Consider the following 23,550-nt stretch of genomic DNA (forward strand, 5'->3'; position numbering starts at 1 on the left):
AAGATTTAAACTATCCACAATCCTGAAAGCTCAAACACTCACACATGTAAATCATCATTATCTAAACTTTTCTGCTGTAATATCAAAATGGAGACAGCCAGTGAAAATAGTGACAATATTTTCTTTCTTAAACTTTTAAACAGAATGAACAATTAACAGTCATTCAACAGTCTACACTTTCCCCCAATAGATGTGAACACTGTACCTTTGGGAGTCCTGCTGCATGTTTCATCTGCTCCCCACCAACTGAAGCAGTCTGCCCACGGCAGGGGTGATTGGAAGGAAGCAAACAGGTAGTACAGAGTGTAGGCGGTGATGCAGGAGTAAGAAATGGTGGCAAATGTTGATGAAAGCACCATTGTAATCCCCACACCTTAAAATAGAGTGAAGGGAGACAAGTTAAATAAAGTATGTATTGATGTTAAATAATTCACTTCAGACAGACTCAACTGGTTCACTGGGCGGCATGGTGACACAGTGGTTAGCACTGCAGCCTCACAGCGCCTGGAGACCTGGGTTCAATTCCTGACTCAGGCGACTGACTGTGTGGAGTTTGCACGTTGTCTGCGTGCGTTTCCTCCGGGTGCTCCGGTTTCCTCCCACAGTCCAAAGATGTGCGGGTCAGGTGAATTGGCCATTCTAAATTGCCCATAGTGGTTAGGGGTATGGGTGGGTGGCGGGTCGGTGTGGACTTGTTGGGCCGAAGGGCCTGTTTCCACACTGTAAGTAATCTAATCTAATCAAATGTCTTTGTTCAAAATCAATAAAACACGAATCTCTGCAATGCAATTCCTTTTTTGATATTTTCCGATATTCATTCTGCAATCTAGGCCCAAACCACACTTTTTAAGCCAGTTAATTAAAAATAAGATGCCACGATGTTCCAGATGTAAGAGATTTTTAAACGTGCCAGAAAACATTTGGCCCAATTCATCGCAGGTTTACAGATCCAGTCATGGAGAGGCTGGAGAAAATCCATCGAATCAATCTCCATCTTTCTTACGATTCCAAGTTAAAATTGCAAGAATCAGACTTCTGTCCCTATCACTACTGAAGGGCCACTTTTCAAAGTCAAAAACTATATTCAGTTTCACCAAAATTGTGATAAAATGCCCCTCTCCAAATCTACATTTCTTTGATTCCCAACACAAACTCCATTCCCTCACCACTGTTTCCACCTCAGGTTAATCTCTAAACCTGAACTCGAATTTTTGGTAAATTTGGTTTTGTGATTAAAGCTAAGATGCACTCCCTACCATCACCTTTTGCCTGTCCTTCAATTCAAGGATGACACTAACTTTGAGTAATGTGCTTCAGCCCACAGGTCTTCATATGAATGAACTTGGGTGGCACGGTGGCACAGTGGTTAGCACTGCTGCCTCACAGCGCCTGAGACCCGGGTTCAATTCCCGACTCAGGCGACTGACTGTGTGGAGTTTGCACGTTCCCCCTGTGTCTGTGTGGGTTTGCTCTGGTTTCCTCCCACAGTCCAAAGATGTGTGGGTCAGGTGAATTGGCCATGCTAAATTGCCCGTAGTGTTAGGTAAGGGGTAAATGCATGGGTGGGTTGCGGGTCAGTGTGGACTTGTTGGGCCGAAGGGCCTGTTTCCACACTGTAAGTAATCTAAACTAATTTTTAACCGACAGAACTTTGGACACAGGGAAACGAGAACTTACAAGATAGCGGGATCTGCACTACAGATTTATTTCCCTTTCTTCACTGCAGCAGCTGACTCATTATTAACTCAAATGGACTCAAGCCATAATACAGCATTTTTATTCATCATTCATGGGATTTTGGCTTCCCTGGCCAAGCCAGCATTCATTGTGCATTCCTAAATAGCCTGGAGAAAGTGTGGTGAGCTGTCTTCTTAAACTACTGCAATGTCAAGACAGGGTGTTGTTAGGGATAGCTCCCAACTAACATGGTACTCCTTTTGTCTCTCCTCATACTCAAACTTTGGAAACCTTATGTGCCGTTTCTACTTCAATGTTCTGTTCTCTCTCCCAATGCAGTTCCAACATTCCAAAAGCACACTAACAAGCCTCCTGAGGTTACTGTTCCTAATCCTCCACAGGTGTCTCCTATTCCAAACATGGTCTCAATGCCCTATGACATTTTAGCCCTCCTGTCATGCTTAAAAACACACATTTCTCCAATTGCTTTGTATTATCTCAGCCTTTAGATTTCACACAACACTTTCTATCATCTCCTTTCTCCCAACATTAACCTAATCATTATCTAACCAGGCACCGTTGCTCAAAGACAAATTATATCTGCAATATTACTGACCTTCTATAACGGCTGATAGTGTGGGCATTGCCATGTGAGACCTAGTATAAGTATAAACACTTCAAATCTTAAACCTTGTTTTGGACATCATTTAAAATGTGAATGTCATGTTTTTAAAATCATGAAAACGATTTCTAAAATTGATTTTGGATAACTCCATTTCTCATTAACTGAAGGTTTAACTCATTCCAAGGTTGCTTTCGAAGGGGTTTCTCAACTCCGAGTCAGCTGTCCATATGAATATTTGTCATTCAATAACCTGAACAGTCAACATTATTTACCATTTGATGCAAACAGGAACAAGCTGACAATCATTGCTATATTTTACTTATCAGATCAAATACAAGAATGTCAAATTCCAAACAATCACAACAGTTTAGAGCACAGAAAGAAAACAGTGATGCTTGGTTGCCAACTCATCTCTGCTTGACCAAGGTGCTGCCATGGAGAAAGCAACAAGGAGAAATAAGGAGCTCTCTGAGTTCCCGGGTAATGCAAAAAAACTTGAACATATTCCCTCTGTCTGCAGCGAACGAGTCCTATGTAAATATATGTCTCTTTTAACAAGGGAAAGTTAGCCATGTCACAAGAACAACTGATTGTCTTGAATTAATTGTCAGGCCAAACAAGGCAGGGAATACAAGATGAATGGTAGGACCCTGGCAAGTACTGAGGGTCAGAGGGATTTTATTGTACATGCCCACTAAAGCCTTAAGACATCAGGACAGGTGGATAAACTGGTTACGCTGGCATTTGGTATTCTCGCCTTGATTAGTTGAGGCATAGAGTATAAGGTCAGGGAGGTTACGCTGGAACTGTATAAAACAGTTATAGGCACAGTTATAGCATTGTGTGCAGTTCTGGAATCCATATTGTTGGAGAGATGTGATAGCACGTGAGAGGGCACAAAGGAGTTTTACCAAGATGTTGCATCAGCTGGAGAGTTTCAGTTATGAAGAGTGAGTGGACAGACTAGAGTTGTTTTCCTTAGAACAGAGGAAATTGAGAAGCAATAGGATTGAGATGTATAAAATTATGAAGGCACAGATAGGAAGAAACTTTTCCCTTTGATGGAGGGATCATTGACCAGGGGCATAGACTTAAGAGAAGGGAGATAAAGTATAGAGGAGATGTGAGAAAAAACCTATTTCACTCAGAGGGTGGTAGGTTTCTGGAACTCACTGCCTGTAGGGAGAACGCTTCATAATATTTAAGAAATTTTTAGATATGCACTTGTGGTGCCAAAAGATACAAGGCTATGGACTAAGTCATAGAGTCATAGCGCAGAAAGTGGGATTAGAATTCTTACATTGTGGAAACAGGTCATTCAGCCCATCAGGTCGACACTAACTCTCCAAAGAGCATTCCCAGACCCACTCCTCTACCCTAATCCTGTAATTCTGCATTCCCCATGGCTAATCCACTGTGCCAGTACATCCCTGAACTCAACAGGGCAATTTAGCATTGCCAATCCATTTAACTGGCATATCTTTGGACTGTGGGAGGACACCAGAGCACCCAAAGGATACCCACGCAGACATGGAGAGAACTCCACACAGTCGCCCAATGGTAAAATCAAACTGGATTCCCTGGCACTGTGAGGCTGCAGTGCTAACCACTAGAATTAGCATTAACAAGGATTATGGCTACTTTTGACCAATGCAGACACAATGAGCCAAAGAGCTTTTTTCCTGTGCTGTAGATCCCTATGACTATGAGCCCATCTGTAAGTGCAGACATTAGCACATTTTGGAGCAGGGCCCCTCCACCCAGCTGCAGAACCTGGGACAACACTGATGATACAGAGGGAAGGAAATGGAAAAGAAACCTTGCAAGTCACTTTAAAGTCATGGGTAACATTGCACCGTATTTAAATTCTTACATTCACATAAACGCCAATGAATTTGTAATATATCAGTTTGTTTAGTCTCTGCCTAGTCCCATATGTGACTGTGCCCCTGTGAGGCTAAGTTCACATCCATACCGGATGTCCTGTGGGTCAATGTTTATGTTGAGAGTCTCATGCATCATATGGAAGTGAAATGAACAAGATGTATATGGGATCCAGTGACAGCAATTCCTCTCTTGATCAACATCCCTATTCTTTTACTGATGTCCGTGTACAAAAGTGTTGGGTGTTGCATGAAGTGATCAATATTGTTGAAAGCAAGGAGTTGTACAGCACATAGGGAGCCGATGCATTACGATGACCACGATTTAGGTAACCATGTGCAATGCATCGGTCTTTATGTAATGTTCTTGGCCTCTAAAGGGCCTTGCATTGGTGGGTCTTGCATTCCCCTCCCTCAAAGATTGAGACACCTAACTAGTCCAATGACTATTAACCCTGTGCCATTTAGCTTAGCTCAATTGGTTTGTACTCACTAGCTTGATATTGAATATACTTCCCAACTTAACGCAACAGGGATTGCCAATGAGAGATGGCCAAAAAATATTTACTTTGCCAGCAAAATTCAAAGAGCCTGTACTGTTCTAGTCAGAGAGCTTTTCCCAAGGTGGAAATGGCTATCACAAGGGGGCATAACTTTAAGGTGTTTGGAGGAAGGTTCAGGGGAGATGTCAGAGGTTGGTTCTTCACACAGAATGGTGAGTGCATGAAATGCACTGTCGGTGGTGGTAGTAGAGTTAGATACATTAGGAACATTTTGGATAGGCACATTGATGATAGTAAATTGAAGGGGATACAGGTTAGTTTGATCCTAAGAGTCAGATAAAAGGTCGGCACAACATCAAGGGCTGAAAGGCCTGCACTGTGCTGTACTGTTCTATGTTCCATGTATTCATAGTCAACCAAGAGAAATTTGTTAAAATCAATGGAAAATATTTATCCATCTCCAGCAATTCCATTCAATGGCTGATGAGTCACCAGTTGCATCAAAATCAAATGTGTAAAACAAAAACAAGTCTCTTAATTAGCAACTCCTTTGGAAAAATGATAAAACCATGCTCACAATAAAATGGAATACTGAGCATTCTCCTGACATCTGGCCAAAACTATAAGAAAATAAAACAATTCACTCGTTGCTTCTATCTAATCATTGGACTTTTTAAAGTCTACTATCAATCAGATTGCATGTAACTTTAATTATTAGTTATTGCATACCATTTATTATCATAAATAACACTTGTTCAACAGATAGTCACCTTGTAATATTGGCACAGCTTTCCACACTGCAATGGGTCCGAGGCTGACAAACTGCCCAAAGGAAGTTTCCAAGAAAAACATTGGTATCCCAGCGAGTGTCAGCATGAGAACATAGGGAATCAGAAATGCACCTGGAAAACATGGGAAAGAAAATGATATTCAATTGTACAAGTGTTGGAATGATCAGGTTTATGTATGCAGTCTTTTGATTGCTTGTTACAATAATTAAAATAATCCTATTTTATTTAAGATACACCTTCAGTCTGAAAACTGGATTGCAGTGTGACTAGCATCAAAAAACTTATAACTGGATGAAACAGTTGAGTTAAAAAACACAGGTAACAATCATGTGTAAGAAAAATTGACAAACAATTTCAGCAAGTAATGGGAAATGGTGAATGTGTATTTAAATTAAGGTAATGTTAAAATAAAATTATATTAAAATTATGAACGATTACACCACTCATACATTAAACGCACTGAAATAAATTTAAATGTCATCATTTAAGTGCTTTATTGAACACCCAAACAATGTAAGAAATATGGCTACAGCAACAACTTTTTGCCCTGCATCTTGTTTGAAGAATGTAACTAACTAATTCATACTGACACAACAACTAAATGGTGTTGGTGAGTTTTGAGAAGATTTGTAGCTAGGTTAAGGTTCTGGATGTAGGTTTGTCTGCTGAGCTGGAAGGTTTGTGTTCAGACGTTTCGTCACCACACTAGTGAGCCTTCAGATGAAGCCCTGGTGGTGTAGCCCACTTTCTATTTATATGTTTGGGTTTCCTTGGGTTGGTGTTGTCATTTCCTGTTGGGACGTCATTTCATGTTCTTTTTCTCAGGGGGTGGTAAATGGGATCCAAGTCAATGTGGTTGTTGATAGAATTCTGGTTGGAATGCCATGCTTCTAGGAATTCTCATGCATGTCTCTGTTTGGCTTGTCACAGAGACATGCACAAGAATTCCTAGAAGCATGGCATTCCAACTAAATCTCCAACCAAATTCCAACCAATCAGGACAAGATTGGAACAGGTCACTTGATCTTCATTCATCTGAAATTCAAGACACAGCTCTGATGTGAACCATCTTATAACCATCATAATGATTATTCTTTTCTGTTGTGTCCTTTCTTTTGCTCTTTCTTAATCCAATCCTTTTTATGTCTTGATTTCTTCTGTACCTGTTTTGGTTTTGACTCTACATATTTACATGAATATTCCCTTTCTATGTTACCCAGTTTATTTCACAATCCTTCACTTTGATGGTGAAGGAGATACCCCATTCCTTCCTCTGTTCACTCAGATCCCACATTCCTGTTCTATTTAATTACCAACTCAGTTTTAACCTGAAGGACAAGTTAACCAATTGTGGATACTGTTAAATCATTTGGTACACAGGAAATACTAACACACAGGACAGATACTTTTGATCAACCTGTTCAGGTATGTCATTGTATATGACACATGTCTAGAGCAAGGTATGGCTTTAAGGTATGGACACTACTACTTTACAAGAACTTTCCAGATGCCTTGCCACGGCACAAATATTCTCTTCAACATGATTGTGGGAATGGTCAAGAAGAAAAGAATGGTATATATTCAACTGTTACACTAACTAGCACACAAATGGTGACCTATAATTACCTAGATCTGTCTAGGTAATATTTATCAGGTTTATTTATGAAGTAAATAACAAGTTTTCTTTTGGTTTTCTAACTATTCCATTTATCAGGTTAAAATTTGAACTGATATCCTGCCTGCTCTCTTGGAAAGTATGAAAGATCTCATGATATTGATTGAGAAAGAGGTGTTTTCTTGCACATTTTCTGATAATGTTCTTTGCCCTGTATTTTGGATTTATTTACAGTACCTCCTCCATTTCTGTAAGCCAGGAAAGGAAATCGACAGACATTGCCCAGACCCACAGCATAACCAATTATCGAGAGAAGATAGTCAGCCTTCGAGGACCAGTTACCTCGCTCCACATTCTCGTCACTTTCACCCACATGTTCATTGGTGGTAGCCTGGGGAAAAGAGAGGAAATGGCCAACTCAGAAATCAAACTTCGTCCAAGTGAAATTGAATATAAAAGTACGGTTTCACCCACTACAGAAACATTGCATTGTTCCACATTTAACAAAAATTCTCAATGCTTTGTGGAGATATTGACCCCAATAGAAAATCTCTTCAACTCGCAACAAACAAACTCCTGAAAATCATCAGCACCTCTCAAGTGTTTACATGAATGAATTCCCATATTTTACAAAAAGACTCACCATATCTTCTGGAAGATGTGTTCCATGGTCATTCTTTAAGAATCCAGTTAAAGCTAACTCTCGCTGGTGCATCTTTGGATCTTTGAAGATTATTCTGCAGTTTCAAGAGGGTTTTGAATTTAACACAAAGAAGTTTTACTTGGACAGAACTCTGGTTAAAGACTTGCATTCTTAAACAGAGTCCAAGAACAGTACAAAGCTCAATAACTATTCCACATGTGATCAAAAGAGAGCATAGCTCAAGTTTCATGCATCAATGTTACATCGAAGGTGAAAGAATAGGTGAAACCATTGAACCTAAACTTTCTGTAGGCTAGCTTGCATGCCAGTTTCAGAATACTCAGCATTAAAGTGCAATTATTCTACAGCAAGAACAACAATAACTGGCTTGACACCAAGTGAATCTTTCAATGGGACAGCACCGAGTGGAATTCCACCGAACATGGACTTGGCTGAAGCAATACTCGATGTATTTATTAAACTTTGGACTTCAAACAACTAAATGTTGTTCATTTTAAAATCAGAGTTTGAAATTTTGCTTTGATCCCAATTCTATGAAGATTAACTATTCCAATTGCACTGAGTCTACACATCTTGATTATATTGAGACACTGCTACAATTAAATCAAAATCATCTACTCCAGTTACACTGGGACCATCTGCTCCAGTTACTTTGACTGAGACTGTCTGCTCCACTCACACTGAGACTCTTCTGCTCCAGTTACACTGAGACTGTCTGCACGAGTTTAATAGGAGAAAGTGAGGACTGCAGGTGCTGGAGATCAGAGCTGAAAATGTCTTGCTGGAAAAGCGCAGTAGGTCAGGCGGCATTAAAGGAGCACTGTCGACTCTCCTGCTCCTTGGATGCTGCCTGACCTGCTGCGCTTTTCCAGCAACACATTTTCTGCACCAGTGTAATGGAGACTCTCTGCTCCAGTTACACTTAGACACTCTTCTCCAGTTACACTGAAACTGTCTGCACCAGTTTAATAGAGACCCACTGCTCCAGTTCCACTGAGACCATTTGCTCAAATTACACTGAGACCCACAGCTCCAGTTAAACTGAGACCGTCTGCTCCAGTTACACTGAAACCATCAGCTCCAGCTACACTGAGACCCTCTTCTCCAGTTACACTGAGACTCTCTGATCCAGTTACACTGAGACCCTCTGCTTCAGTTACACTGGGACGCTTCTGCTCGAGTTACACTGAGACTCTCTGCTCCAGTTACGCTGAGACATTCTGCTCCAGTTACATTGAGACCCTCAGCTCCAATTACACCGAGACCCTCTGTTCCAGTTACATCGAGACACTTTTGTCCAGTTATATGGAGACGCGCTGCTCCAGTTACACTGAGTCTCAATGTTCCAGTTACACTGAGACCATCTGCTCCTGTTACACTGAGACTGTCTGCTCCAGTTATATCTGAGACTCTCTGTTCCAGTTACACCAAGACATTCTTGTCCAGTTACACTAAGAACCTTTGCTCCAGTGTCACTGAGACTCTCTGCTTCAGTTACACTGGGACCCTTCTGCTCGAGTTACACTGAGACCGTCTGCTCCAGTTACACTGTGATTGTCTGCTCCAGTTACACTGAGACTCTCTGCTCCAGTTACACTGAGACCGTCCGCTCCAGTTACACTGAGACTGTCTGCTCCAGTTACATCTGAGACTCTCTGTTCCAGTTGCACCAAGACATTCTTGTCCAGTTACACTAAGAACCTTTGCTCCAGTGTCACTGAGAATCTCTGCTTCAGTTACACTGGGACCCTTCTGCTCGAGTTACACTGAGACCGTCTGCTCCAGTTACACTGTGATCGTCTGCTCCAGTTACACTGAGACCGTCTGCTCCAGTTACACTGTGATCGTCTGCTCCAGTTACACTGAGATCGTCTGCTCCAGTTACGCTGAGACCCTCAGGACCAGCTACACTGGGACCCTCTGCTCCAGTTATACTAAGACTCTCTGCGCCAGTAACACTGAGACCCTCTGTTCCAGTTACACTAACACTGTCAGTTACAGTTACACCGAGACCCTCTGCTCCAGCTACACTGAGACCCTCTGCTCCAATTACACTGAGACACTCTGCTCCAGTTACAATGAGATCGTCTGCTCCAGTTATGCGGACCCCCTCTACTCCAACTACACTGAGACCATCTCCTCCAGCTACACTGAGATCCTATGCTTCAGTTACACTGGGACCCCCTGCTCCAGTTACACTGAGACTCTCTGTTTCAGTAAGACTGAGATCCTCTGCTCCAGTTACACTGAGACTGTCATTTCCAGTTACACTGAGACCCTCTGCTCCAGTTACACTGAGACCGTCTGCTCCAGTTACACTGAGACTGTCTGCTCCAGTTACATCTGAGACTCTCTGTTCCAGTTGCACCAAGACATTCTTGTCCAGTTACACTAAGAACCTTTGCTCCAGTGTCACTGAGACTGTCTGCTTCAGTTACACTGGGACCCTTCTGCTCGAGTTACACTGAGACCGTCTGCTCCAGTTACACTGTGATCGTCTGCTCCAGTTACACTGAGACCGTCTGCTCCAGTTACACTGTGATCGTCTGCTCCAGTTACACTGAGATCGTCTGCTCCAGTTACGCTGAGACCCTCAGGACCAGCTACACTGGGACCCTCTGCTCCAGTTATACTAAGACTCTCTGCGCCAGTAACACTGAGACCCTCTGTTCCAGTTACACTAACACTGTCAGTTACAGTTACACCGAGACCCTCTGCTCCAGCTACACTGAGACCCTCTGCTCCAATTACACTGAGACACTCTGCTCCAGTTACAATGAGATCGTCTGCTCCAGTTATGCGGACCCCCTCTACTCCAACTACACTGAGACCATCTCCTCCAGCTACACTGAGATCCTATGCTTCAGTTACACTGGGACCCCCTGCTCCAGTTACACTGAGACTCTCTGTTTCAGTAAGACTGAGATCCTCTGCTCCAGTTACACTGAGACTGTCATTTCCAGTTACACTGAGACCCTCTGCTCCAGTTGCACAGAGACCCTCTGCTCCAGTTACACTGAGACACTCTGCTCCAGTTACACTGGGACCCTTCTACTCGAGTTACACTAAGATCCTTTGCTCTAGTGTCACTGAGATCGTCTGCTCCAGTTACACTGAGAATGTCTGCACCAGTTACATCTGAGACTCTCTGTCCCAGTTACACCAAAACACTCTTGTCCAGTTACACTGAGAACCTCTGCTCCAGTTACACTGAGACCCTCTGCTCCAGTTACAATGAGATCGTCTGCTCCAGTTACGCTGAGACCTTTCTGGTCCAGCTACACTGAGACTCTCTGCTCCAGTTACACTGAGACGCTCTTCTCCAGTTACACAGGGACCGTCTGCTCCAGTTACACTGAGACTCTCTGCTCGACTTTCACTGGGACCCTCTGCTCCAGTTACAATGAGACCCTCTGCTCCAGTTACACAAGGACCGTCTGCTCCAGTTACACTGAGACCCTCTGCTCCAGTTACACTAAGACTGTCAGTTACAGTTACACCGAGACCCTCTGCTCCAGTTACACTGAGAACCTCTGCTCCAGTTACAATGAGATCGTCTGCTCCAGTTATGCGGAGCCCCTCTACTCCAGCTACACTGAGACCATCTGCTCCGGCTACACTGAGATCCTCTGCTTCAGTTACACTGGGACCCAATGCTCCAGTTACACTGAGATCGTCTGCACCAGTTATGCTGAGACCCTCTGCTCCTGTTACACTGAGACTGTCATTTCCAGTTACACTAAGACCCTCTGCTCCAGTTGCACAGAGACCCTCTGCTCCAGTTACACTGAGACACTCTGCTCCAGTTACACTGAGACCCTCTGCTCCAGTTACACTAAGACACTCTGCTCCAGTTACACTGAGACCCTCTGCTCCAGTTAGACTGAGACACTCTGCTCCAGTTACAATGAGATCGTCTGCTCCAGTTATGCGGAGCCCCTCTACTCCAGCTACACTGAGATCCTCTGCTTCAGTTACACTGGGACCCCCTGCTCCAGTTACACTGAGACTCTTTTTTTCAGTAAGACTGAGGCCCTCTGCTCCTGGTACACAGAGACCCTCTGCTCCAGTTACACTGGGAACCTCCATCTAGTTACATTGAGACTCTCTGCTCGACTTCCACTGGGACTCTCAGCTCCAGTTACACTAAAATCCTTTGCTCCAGCGTCACTGAGACCCTCTGCTTCAGTTACTCTGGGACCCTTCTGCTCGAGTTACACTGGGAACATCTGCTCCAGTTGCATCTGAACTCTCTGTTCCAGTTACACCAAGACACTCTTGTCCAGTTACACCAAGACATTGTTGTCCAGTTACACTGAGACCCTCTGCTCCAGTTACACTGACAACGTCTGCTCCAGTTACGCTGAGACCTTTCTGGTCCAGCTACACTGAGACCCTTTGCTCCAGTGTCACTGAGACCCTTTGCCTCAGTTACATTGGGAGCCTTCTGCTCGAGTTATACTGAGACCCTTCTGTTCCAGTTACACTGATACTCTCTGATCCAGTTACACTGAGACCCTGTGCTCCAGTTACACTGAGACCATCTGCTCCTGTTACACTGAGACCCTCTGCTCTAGGTACACTGAGACCCTTTGTTCCAGTGTCACTGAGACCCTCTGCCTCAGCTACACTGGGACCCTTCTGCTCGAGTTATACCGAGACCCTCTGCTCCAGTTACACTGAGACACTCTGCTCCCGTAACACTGAGACCCTCTGCTCCAGTTACACTGAGACACTCTGCTCCCGTAACACTGAGACCCTCTGCTCCAGTTACACTAAGACTGTCAGTTACAGTTACACCGAGACCCTCTGCTCCAGTTACACTGAGACCCTCTGCTCCAGTTACACTGAGACACTCTGCTCCAGTTACAATGAGGCACTCTGCTCCAGTTACAATGAGATCGTCTGCTCCAGTTATGCAGAGCCCCTCTACTCCAGCTACACTGAGATCCTCTGCTTCAGTTACACTGGGACCCCCTGCTCCAGTTACACTGAGACTCTTTTTTCAGTAAGACTGAACCCTCTGCTCCAGTTACACAGATACCCTCTGCTCTAATTACACTGAGATCCTCTGCTCCAGCTACACTGAGATCCTCTGCTCCAGTTACACTGGGAACCTCTGCTCCAGTTACACTGAGACTCTCTGCTCGACTAACACTGGGACCCTCTGCTCCAGTTACACTAAGATCCTTTGCTCCAGTGTCACTGAGACCATCTGCTCCAGTTACACTGAGATCGTCTGCTCCAGTTATGCAGAGACCCTCTGGACCAGCTACACTGAGACCCTCTGCTCCTGTTACACTGAGACTGTCTGCTCCAGTTACATCTGAGACCCTCTGCTCCAGTTACACTGAGATCATCTGCTCCAGTTACGCTGAGACCTTTCTGGTCCAGCTACACTGAGACTCTTTGCTCCAGTAACATTGAGACCCTCTGCTCCAGTTACACTGAGATTGTCAGTTACAGTTACACCGAGACACTCTGCTCCAGTTACACTGAGACGCTCTTCTGCAGTTACACTGAGACCATCTGCTCCAGTTACATCTGAGACTCTCCGTCCCAGTTTCACCAAGACACTCTTGTCCAGTTACACTGAGACCCTCTGCTCCAGTTACACTGAGATCATCTGCACCAGTTACGCTGAGACCTTTCTGGTCCAGCTACACTGAGACTCTCTGCTCCAGTAACATTTAGACCCTCTGCTCCAGTTACACTGAGACTGTCAATTACAGTTACACCGAGACACTCTGCTCCAGTTACACAGGGACCGTCTGCTCCAGTTAAACTGAGACTCTCAGCTCGACTTACACTGAGACCCTCTGCTCCAGTTACACTGGGACCCTCTGCTCTAGGTACACTGAGACCCTTTGCTCCAGTGTCACTGAGACCCACTGCCTCAGTTACACTGGGACTCTTCTGCTCGAGTTATACTGAGACCCTTCTGTTCCAGTTACACTGAGACTCTCTGATCCAGTTACACTGAGACCATCTGCTCCAGTTACACTGAGACCCTCTGCTCCAGGTACACTGAGACCCCCTGCTCCAGTAACACTGAGACCCTCTGCTGCGGTTACACTGAGACTGTCAGTTACAGTTACACCGAGACCCTCTGCTCCAGTTACACAAAGACCCATCTGCTCCAGTTACACTGAGACCCTCTGCACCAGTTACACTAAAACCCTTTGCTCCAGTGTCACTGAGACCCTTTGCTCCAGTGTCACTGAGACCCTCTGCTCGAGTTACACTGAGACACTCTGCTCCTGTTACACTGAGACTGTCTGCTCCAGTTACATCTGAGACCCTCTGCTCCAGTTACTCTGAGACCCTCTGCTCCAGTTACACTGAGAACCTCTGCTCCAGTTACACTGAGATTGTCAGTTACAGTTACACCGAGACACTCTGCTCCAGTTACACTGAGACTGTCAGTTACAGTTACACTGAGACACTCTGCTCCAGTTACACTGAGACGCTCTTCTGCAGTTACACTGAGACCATCTGCTCCAGTTACACTGAGATCATCTGCACCAGTTAAACTGAGACTCTCAGCTCGACTTACACTGAGACCCTCTGCTCCAGTTACACTGAGACCTTTCTGGTCCAGCTACACTGAGACTCTCTGCTCCAGTAACATTTAGACCCTCTGCTCCAGTTACACTGAGACTGTCAATTACAGTTACACCGAGACACTCTGCTCCAGTTACACAGGGACCGTCTGCTCCAGTTAAACTGAGACTCTCAGCTCGACTTACACTGAGACCCTCTGCTCCAGGTACACTGAGACCCTTTGCTCCAGTGTCACTGAGACCCACTGCCTCAGTTACACTGGGACTCTTCTGCTCGAGTTATACTGAGACCCTTCTGTTCCAGTTACACTGAGACCCTCTGCTCCAGGTACACTGAGACCTTCTGCTCCAGTTACACTAAGACTGTCAGTTACAGTTACACTGAGATCCTCTGCTCCAATTATATTGAGACACTCTGCTCCAGTTACATTGAGATCGTCTACTCCAGTTATGCGGAGCCCCTCTACTCCAGCTACACTGAGATCCTCTGCTTCAGTGACACTGAGACCCCCTGCTCCAGTTACACTGAGACTCTTTTTTTCAGTAAGACTGAGACCCTCTGCTCCAGTTACACAGAGACCCTCTGCTCCAGTTACACTGGGAACCTCCATCTAGTTACATTGAGACTCTCTGCTCGACTTCCACTGGGACTCTCAGCTCCAGTTACACTAAAATCCATTGCTCCGGTGTCACTGAGACCCTCTGCTTCAGTTATACTGGGACCCTTCTGCTCGAGTTACACTGAGACCATCAGCTCCAGTTACATCTGAACTCTCTGTTCCAGTTACACCAAGACACTCTTGTCCAGTTACACTGAGACCCTCTGCTCCAGTTACTCTGAGACCCTCTGCTCCAATTACACTGAGATTGTCAGTTACAGTTACACCGAGACACTCTGCTCCAGTTACACTGGGACCGTCTGCTCCAGTTATACTGAGACTCTCTGCTCGACTTACACTGGGACCCTCTGCTCCAGTTACACTGAGACCCTCTGCTCCAGTTACAAAGGGACCGTCTGTTCCAGTTACACTGAGACCCTTTGCTCCAGTTTCACTGAGACCCTCTGCTCCAGTTACATCGAGACCCTCTGCTCCAGTTACACTGAGACCCTCTGCTCCAGTTACATCGAGACCCTCTGCTCCAGGTACACTGAGACCTTTTGCTCCAGTGTCACTGAGACCCTCTGCCTCAGTTACACAGGGACCCTTCTGATCCAGTTATTCTGAGACCCTTCTGTACCAGTTACACTGAGACTCTCTGATCCAGTTACACTGAGACCCTGTGCTCCAGTTACACTGAGACCATCTGCTCCAGTTACACTGAGAACCTCTGCTCCAGGTACACTGAGACCCTTTGTTCCAGTGTCACTGAGACCCTCTGCCTCAGTTACACTGGGACCCTTCTGCTCGAGTTATACCGAGACCCTCTGCTCCAGTTACACTGAGACACTCTGCTCCCGTAACACTGAGACCCTCTGCTCCAGTTACACTAAGACTGTCAGTTACAGTTACATCGAGACCCTCTGCTCCAGTTACACTGAGACACTCTGCTCCAGTTACAATGAGATCGTCTGCTCCAGTTATGCGGAGCCCCTCTACTCCAGCTACACTGAGATCCTCTGCTTCAGTTACACTGGGACCCCCTGCTCCAGTTACACTGAGACTCTTTTTTTCAGTAAGACTGAGGCCCTCTGCTCCTGTTACACAGAGACCCTCTGCTCCAGTTACACTGGGAACCTCCATCTAGTTACATTGAGACTCTCTGCTCGACTTCCACTGGGACTCTCAGCTCCAGTTACACTAAAATCCTTTGCTCCAGCGTCACTGAGACCCTCTGCTTCAGTTACTCTGGGACCCTTCTGCTCGAGTTACACTGGGAACATCTGCTCCAGTTGCATCTGAACTCTCTGTCCCAGTTACACCAAGCCAGTCTTGTCCAGTTACACCAAGACATTGTTGTCCAGTTACACTGAGACCCTCAGCTCCAGTTACACTGACAACGTCTGCTCCAGTTACGCTGAGACCTTTCTGGTCCAGCTACACTGAGACCCTCTGCTCCAGTTACACTGAGACTGTCAGTTACAGTTACACCGAGACCCTCTGCTCCAATTACACTGAGCCACTCTTCTCCAGTTACACAGGGAACATCTGCTCCAGTTACAGTGAGACACTCTGCTCCAGTTACACTGGGAACCTCCATCTAGTTACATTGAGACTCTCTGCTCGACTTACAATGGGACCCTCTGCTCCAGTTACACTAAAATCCTTTGCTCCAGTGTCACTGAGACCCTCTGCTTCAGTTACTCTGGGACCCTTCTGCTCGAGTTACACTGGGAACATCTGCTCCAGTTGCATCTGAACTCTCTGTCCCAGTTACACCAAGCCAGTCTTGTCCAGTTACACCAAGACATTGTTGTCCAGTTACACTGAGACCCTCTGCTCCAGTTACACTGACAACGTCTGCTCCAGTTACGCTGAGACCTTTCTGGTCCAGCTACATTGAGACCCTCTGCTCCAGTTACACTGAGACTGTCAGTTACAGTTACACCGAGACCCTCTGCTCCAATTACACTGAGCCACTCTTCTCCAGTTACACAGGGAACATCTGCTCCAGTTACAGTGAGACACTCTGCTCCAGTTACACTGGGAACCTCCATCTAGTTACATTGAGACTCTCTGCTCGACTTACAATGGGACCCTCTGCTCCAGTTACACTAAAATCCTTTGCTCCAGTGTCACTGAGACCCTCTGCTTCAGTTACACTGGGACCCTTCTGCTCGAGTTACACTGGGAACATCTGCTCCAGTTGCATCTGAACTCTCTGTTCCAGTTACACCAAGACACTCTTGTCCAGTTACACTGAGACCCTCTGCTCCAATTACACTGAGATTGTCAGTTACAGTTACACCGAGAAACTCTTCTCCAGTTACACTGGGACCGTCTACTCCAGTTATACTGAGACTCTCTGATCGACTTACACTGGGACCGTCTGTTCCAGTTACACTGAGACCCTTTGCTCCAGTTTCACTGAGACCCTCTGCTCCAGTTACATCGAGACCCTCTGATCCAGTTACACTGAGACCCTGTGCTCCAGTTACACTGAGACCATCTGCTCCTGTTACACTGAGACCCTCTGCTCTAGGTACACTGAGACCCTTTGTTCCAGTGTCACTGAGACTCTCTGCCTCAGTTACACTGGGACCCTTCTGCTCGAGTTATACCGAGACCCTCTGCTCCAGTTACACTGAGACACTCTGCTCCCGTAACACTGAGACCCTCTGCTCCAGTTACACTGAGACACTCTGCTCCCGTAACACTGAGACCCTCTGCTCCAGTTACACTAAGACTGTCAGTTACAGTTACACCGAGACCCTCTGCTCCAGTTACACTGAGACCCTCTGCTCCAGTTACACTGAGACACTCTGCTCCAGTTACAATGAGGCACTCTGCTCCAGTTACAATGAGATCGTCTACTCCAGTTATGCAGAGCCCCTCTACTCCAGCTACACTGAGATCCTCTGCTTCAGTTACACTGGGACCCTCTGCTCCAGTTACACTGAGACTCTTTTTCAGTAAGACTGAACCCTCTGCTCCAGTTACACAGATACCCTCTGCTCTAATTACACTGAGATCCTCTGCTCCAGCTACACTGAGATCCTCTGCTCCAGTTACACTGGGAACCTCTGCTCCAGTTACATTGAGACACTCTGCTCGACTTACACTGGGACCCTCTGCTCCAGTTACACTAAAATCCTTTGCCCCAGTGTCACTGAGACCCTCTGCTTCAGTTATACTGGGACCCTTCTGCTCGAGTTACACTGGGAACATCTGCTCCAGTTACATCTGAACTCTCTGTTCCAGTTACACCAAGACACTCTTGTCCAGTTACTCTGAGACCCTCTGCTCCAGTTACACTGAGACACTCTTCTCCAGTTACACTGGGACCGTCTGTTCCAGTTACACTGAGACCCTTTGCTCCAGTTTCCCTGAGACCCTCTGCTCCAGTTACATCGAGACCCTCTGCTCCAGTTACACTGGGACCCTCTGCTCCAGGTACACTGAGACCCTTTGAACCAGTGTCACTGAGACCCTCTGCCTCAGTTACACTGGGACCCTTCTGCTCGAGTTATACCGAGATCCTCTGCTCCAGTTACACTAACACTGTCAGTTACAGTTACACCGAGACCCTCTGCTCCAGTTACACTGAGATCCTCTGCTCCAATTATATTGAGACACTCTGCTCCAGTTACATTGAGATCGTCTACTCCAGTTATGCGGAGCCCCTCTACTCCAGCTACACTGAGATCCTCTGCTTCAGTGACACTGAGACCCCCTGCTCCAGTTACACTGAGACTCTTTTTTTCAGTAAGACTGAGACCCTCTGCTCCAGTTACACAGAGACCCTCTGCTCCAGTTACACTGGGAACCTCCATCTAGTTACATTGAGACTCTCTGCTCGACTTCCACTGGGACTCTCAGCTCCAGTTACACTAAAATCCATTGCTCCGGTGTCACTGAGACCCTCTGCTTCAGTTATACTGGGACCCTTCTGCTCGAGTTACACTGAGACCATCAGCTCCAGTTACATCTGAACTCTCTGTTCCAGTTACACCAAGACACTCTTGTCCAGTTACACTGAGACCCTCTGCTCCAGTTACTCTGAGACCCTCTGCTCCAATTACACTGAGATTGTCAGTTACAGTTACACCGAGACACTCTGCTCCAGTTACACTGGGACCGTCTGCTCCAGTTATACTGAGACTCTCTGCTCGACTTACACTGGGACCCTCTGCTCCAGTTACACTGAGACCCTCTGCTCCAGTTACAAAGGGACCGTCTGTTCCAGTTACACTGAGACCCTTTGCTCCAGTTTCACTGAGACCCTCTGCTCCAGTTACATCGAGACCCTCTGCTCCAGTTACACTGAGACCCTCTGCTCCAGTTACATCGAGACCCTCTGCTCCAGGTACACTGAGACCTTTTGCTCCAGTGTCACTGAGACCCTCTGCCTCAGTTACACAGGGACCCTTCTGATCCAGTTATTCTGAGACCCTTCTGTACCAGTTACACTGAGACTCTCTGATCCAGTTACACTGAGACCCTGTGCTCCAGTTACACTGAGACCATCTGCTCCAGTTACACTGAGAACCTCTGCTCCAGGTACACTGAGACCCTTTGTTCCAGTGTCACTGAGACCCTCTGCCTCAGTTACACTGGGACCCTTCTGCTCGAGTTATACCGAGACCCTCTGCTCCAGTTACACTGAGACACTCTGCTCCCGTAACACTGAGACCCTCTGCTCCAGTTACACTAAGACTGTCAGTTACAGTTACATCGAGACCCTCTGCTCCAGTTACACTGAGACACTCTGCTCCAGTTACAATGAGATCGTCTGCTCCAGTTATGCGGAGCCCCTCTACTCCAGCTACACTGAGATCCTCTGCTTCAGTTACACTGGGACCCCCTGCTCCAGTTACACTGAGACTCTTTTTTTCAGTAAGACTGAGGCCCTCTGCTCCTGTTACACAGAGACCCTCTGCTCCAGTTACACTGGGAACCTCCATCTAGTTACATTGAGACTCTCTGCTCGACTTCCACTGGGACTCTCAGCTCCAGTTACACTAAAATCCTTTGCTCCAGCGTCACTGAGACCCTCTGCTTCAGTTACTCTGGGACCCTTCTGCTCGAGTTACACTGGGAACATCTGCTCCAGTTGCATCTGAACTCTCTGTCCCAGTTACACCAAGCCAGTCTTGTCCAGTTACACCAAGACATTGTTGTCCAGTTACACTGAGACCCTCAGCTCCAGTTACACTGACAACGTCTGCTCCAGTTACGCTGAGACCTTTCTGGTCCAGCTACACTGAGACCCTCTGCTCCAGTTACACTGAGACTGTCAGTTACAGTTACACCGAGACCCTCTGCTCCAATTACACTGAGACACTCTTCTCCAGTTACACAGGGAACATCTGCTCCAGTTACAGTGAGACACTCTGCTCCAGTTACACTGGGAACCTCCATCTAGTTACATTGAGACTCTCTGCTCGACTTACAATGGGACCCTCTGCTCCAGTTACACTAAAATCCTTTGCTCCAGTGTCACTGAGACCCTCTGCTTCAGTTACACTGGGACCCTTCTGCTCGAGTTACACTGGGAACATCTGCTCCAGTTGCATCTGAACTCTCTGTTCCAGTTACACCAAGACACTCTTGTCCAGTTACACTGAGACCCTCTGCTCCAGTTACTCTGAGACCCTCTGCTCCAATTACACTGAGATTGTCAGTTACAGTTACACCGAGAAACTCTTCTCCAGTTACACTGGGACCGTCTACTCCAGTTATACTGAGACTCTCTGCTCGACTTACACTGGGACCGTCTGTTCCAGTTACACTGAGACCCTTTGCTCCAGTTTCACTGAGACCCTCTGCTCCAGTTACATCGAGACCCTCTGCTCCAGTTACGCTGGGACCCTCTGCTCCAGGTACACTGAGACACTCTTCTCCAGTTACAGAGGGACCATCTGCTCCAGTTACACTGAGACTCTCTGCTCGACTTACACTGGGACCCTCTCCTCCAGTTACATTGAGACCCTCTGCTCCAGTTACACCGGGACCGTCTGCTCCAGTTACATTGAGACCCTTTCCTCCTGTTTCACTGAGACCCTCTGCTCCAGTTACACTGAGACCCTCTGCTCCAGTTACACTGGGACCCTCTGCTCCAGGTACACTGAGAACCTTTGCTCCAGTGTCACGGAGACCCTTCTGCTCGAGTTATACTGAGACCCTTCTGTTCCAGTTACACTGATACTGTCTGATCCAGTTACACTGAGACCCTGTGCTCCAGGTACACTGAGACCCCTTGCTCCAGTGTCACTGAGACCCTCTGCTTCAGTTACACTGAGACCCTTCTGCTCGAGTTACACTGAGACCCTTCTGTTCCAGTTACACTGAGACTCTCTGATCCAGTTACACTGAGACCCTGTGCTCCAGGTGCACTGAGACCCTTTGTTCCAGTGTCACTGAGACCCTCTGCCTCAGTTACACTGGGACCCTTCTGCTCGAGTTATACCGAGACCCTCTGCTCCAGTTACACTGAGACACTCTGCTCCCGTAACACTGAGACCCTCTGCTCCAGTTACACTAAGACTGTCAGTTACAGTTACACCGAGATCCTGTGCTCCAGTTACACTGAGACACTCTGCTCCAGTTACAATGAGATCGTCTGCTCGAGTTATGCGGAGCCCCTCTACTCCAGCTACACTGAGATCCTCTGCTTCAGTTACACTGGGACCCCCTGCTCCAGTTACACTGAGACCCTTTGTTCCAGTGTCACTGAGACCCTCTGCCTCAGTTACACTGGGACCCTTCTGCTCGAGTTATACCGAGACCCTCTGCTCGAGTTACACTGAGATACTCTGCTCCCGTAACACTGAGATCCTCTGCTCCAGTTACACTAAAATCCTTTGCTCCAGTGTCACTGAGACCCTCTGCTTCAGTTATACTGGGACCCTTCTGCTCTAGTTACACTGAGACCATCAGCTCCAGTTACATCTGAACTCTCTGTCCCAGTTACACCAAGACAGTCTTGTCCAGTTACACCAAGACACTGTTGTCCAGTTACACTGAGACCCTCTGCTCCAGTTACACTGAGATCGTCTGCTCCAGTTACGCTGAGACCTTTCTGGTCCAGCTACACTGAGACTCTCTGCTCCAGTAACATTGAGACCCTCTGCTCCAGTTACACTGAGACTGTCAGTTACAGTTACACCGAGACCCTCTGCTCCAGTTACACTGAGACCCTCTGCTCCAGTTACACAGGGACCGTCTGCTCCAGTTACATTGAGACCCTTTGCTCCCATTTCACTGAGACCCTCTGCTCCAGTTACATCGAGACCCTCTGCTCCAGTTACACCGAGACCCTTTGCTCCAGTGTCACTGAGACCCTCTGCATCAGTTACACTGGGACCCTTCTGCTCGAGTTATTCTGAGACCCTTCTGTACCAGTTACACTGAGACTCACTGATCCAGTTACACTGAGACCCTGTGCTCCAGTTACACTGAGACCATCTGCTCCAGTTACACTGAGACTGTCAGTTACAGTTACACCGAGACCCTCTGCTCCAGTTACACTGAGACCCTCTGCTCCAGTTACTCAGGGACCGTCTGCTCCAGTTACATTGAGACCCTTTGCTCCCATTTCACTGAGACCCTCTGCTCCAGTTACATCGAGACCCTCTGCTCCAGTTACACCGAGACCCTTTGCTCCAGTGTCACTGAGACCCTCTGCATCAGTTACACTGGGACCCTTCTGCTCGAGTTATTCTGAGACCCTTCTGTACCAGTTACACTGAGACTCACTGATCCAGTTACACTGAGACCCTGTGCTCCAGTTACACTGAGACCATCTGCTCCTGTTACACTGAGACCCTCTGCTCCAGGTACACTGAGACCCTTTGTTCCAGTGTCACTGAGACCCTCTGCCTCAGTTACACTGGGACCCTTCTGCTCGAGTTATACCGAGACCCTCTGCTCCAGTTACACTGAGACACTCTGCTCCCGTAACACTGAGACCCTCTGCTCCAGTTACACTAAGACTGTCAGTTACAGTTACACCGAGACCCTCTGCTCCAGTTACACTGAGACCCTCTGCTCCAATTACACTAAGACTGTCAGTTACAGTTACACCGAGATCCTCTGCTCCAGTTACACTGAGACACTCTGCTCCAGTTACAATGAGATCGTCTGCTCGAGTTATGCGGAGCCCCTCTACTCCAGCTACACTGAGATCCTCTGCTTCAGTTACTCTGGGACCCTTCTGCTCGAGTTACACTGAGACCATCAGCTCCAGTTACATCTGAACTCTCTGTCCCAGTTACACCAAGCCAGTATTGTCCAGTTACACCAAGACATTGTTGTCCAGTTACACTGAGACCCTCTGCTCCAGTTACACTGACAACGTCTGCTCCAGTTACGCTGAGACCTTTCTGGTCCAGCTACACTGAGACCCTCTGCTCCAGTTACTCTGAGACCCTCTGCTCCAATTACACTGAGATTGTCAGTTACAGTTACACCGAGACACTCTTCTCCAGTTACACTGGGACCGTCTACTCCAGTTATACTGAGACTCTCTGCTCCAGTTACACTGGGACCGTGTGTTCCAGTTACACTGAGACCCTTTGCTCCAGTTTCACTGAGACCCTCTGTTCCAGTTACATCGAGACCCTCTGCTC

The 23,550-nt window shown here is 46.8% G+C and overlaps 1 protein-coding gene across 1 annotated transcript in view; it reads right to left on the reverse strand.

The window, feature by feature from the left end:
- The window catches only part of LOC132820052 (sodium- and chloride-dependent neutral and basic amino acid transporter B(0+)-like), a 43,547-nt gene extending 24,726 nt beyond the window's left edge, over positions 1-18,821 (reverse strand). The window contains exons 1-5 of the mRNA XM_060831970.1: positions 18,762-18,821; positions 17,469-17,501; positions 7,332-7,485; positions 5,459-5,590; positions 206-373 (exon numbers count right to left, since the gene is read on the reverse strand). Coding sequence (XP_060687953.1) covers positions 206-373; positions 5,459-5,590; positions 7,332-7,485; positions 17,469-17,501; positions 18,762-18,821 — 547 coding nt within the window. The remainder of the gene's footprint in view (positions 1-205; positions 374-5,458; positions 5,591-7,331; positions 7,486-17,468; positions 17,502-18,761) is intronic.
- Between the last annotated feature and the right edge of the window lie 4,729 nt (positions 18,822-23,550).

Source organism: Hemiscyllium ocellatum, chromosome 11 (genome assembly GCF_020745735.1).
Source record: "Hemiscyllium ocellatum isolate sHemOce1 chromosome 11, sHemOce1.pat.X.cur, whole genome shotgun sequence".
Lineage (NCBI taxonomy): Eukaryota > Metazoa > Chordata > Chondrichthyes > Orectolobiformes > Hemiscylliidae > Hemiscyllium > Hemiscyllium ocellatum.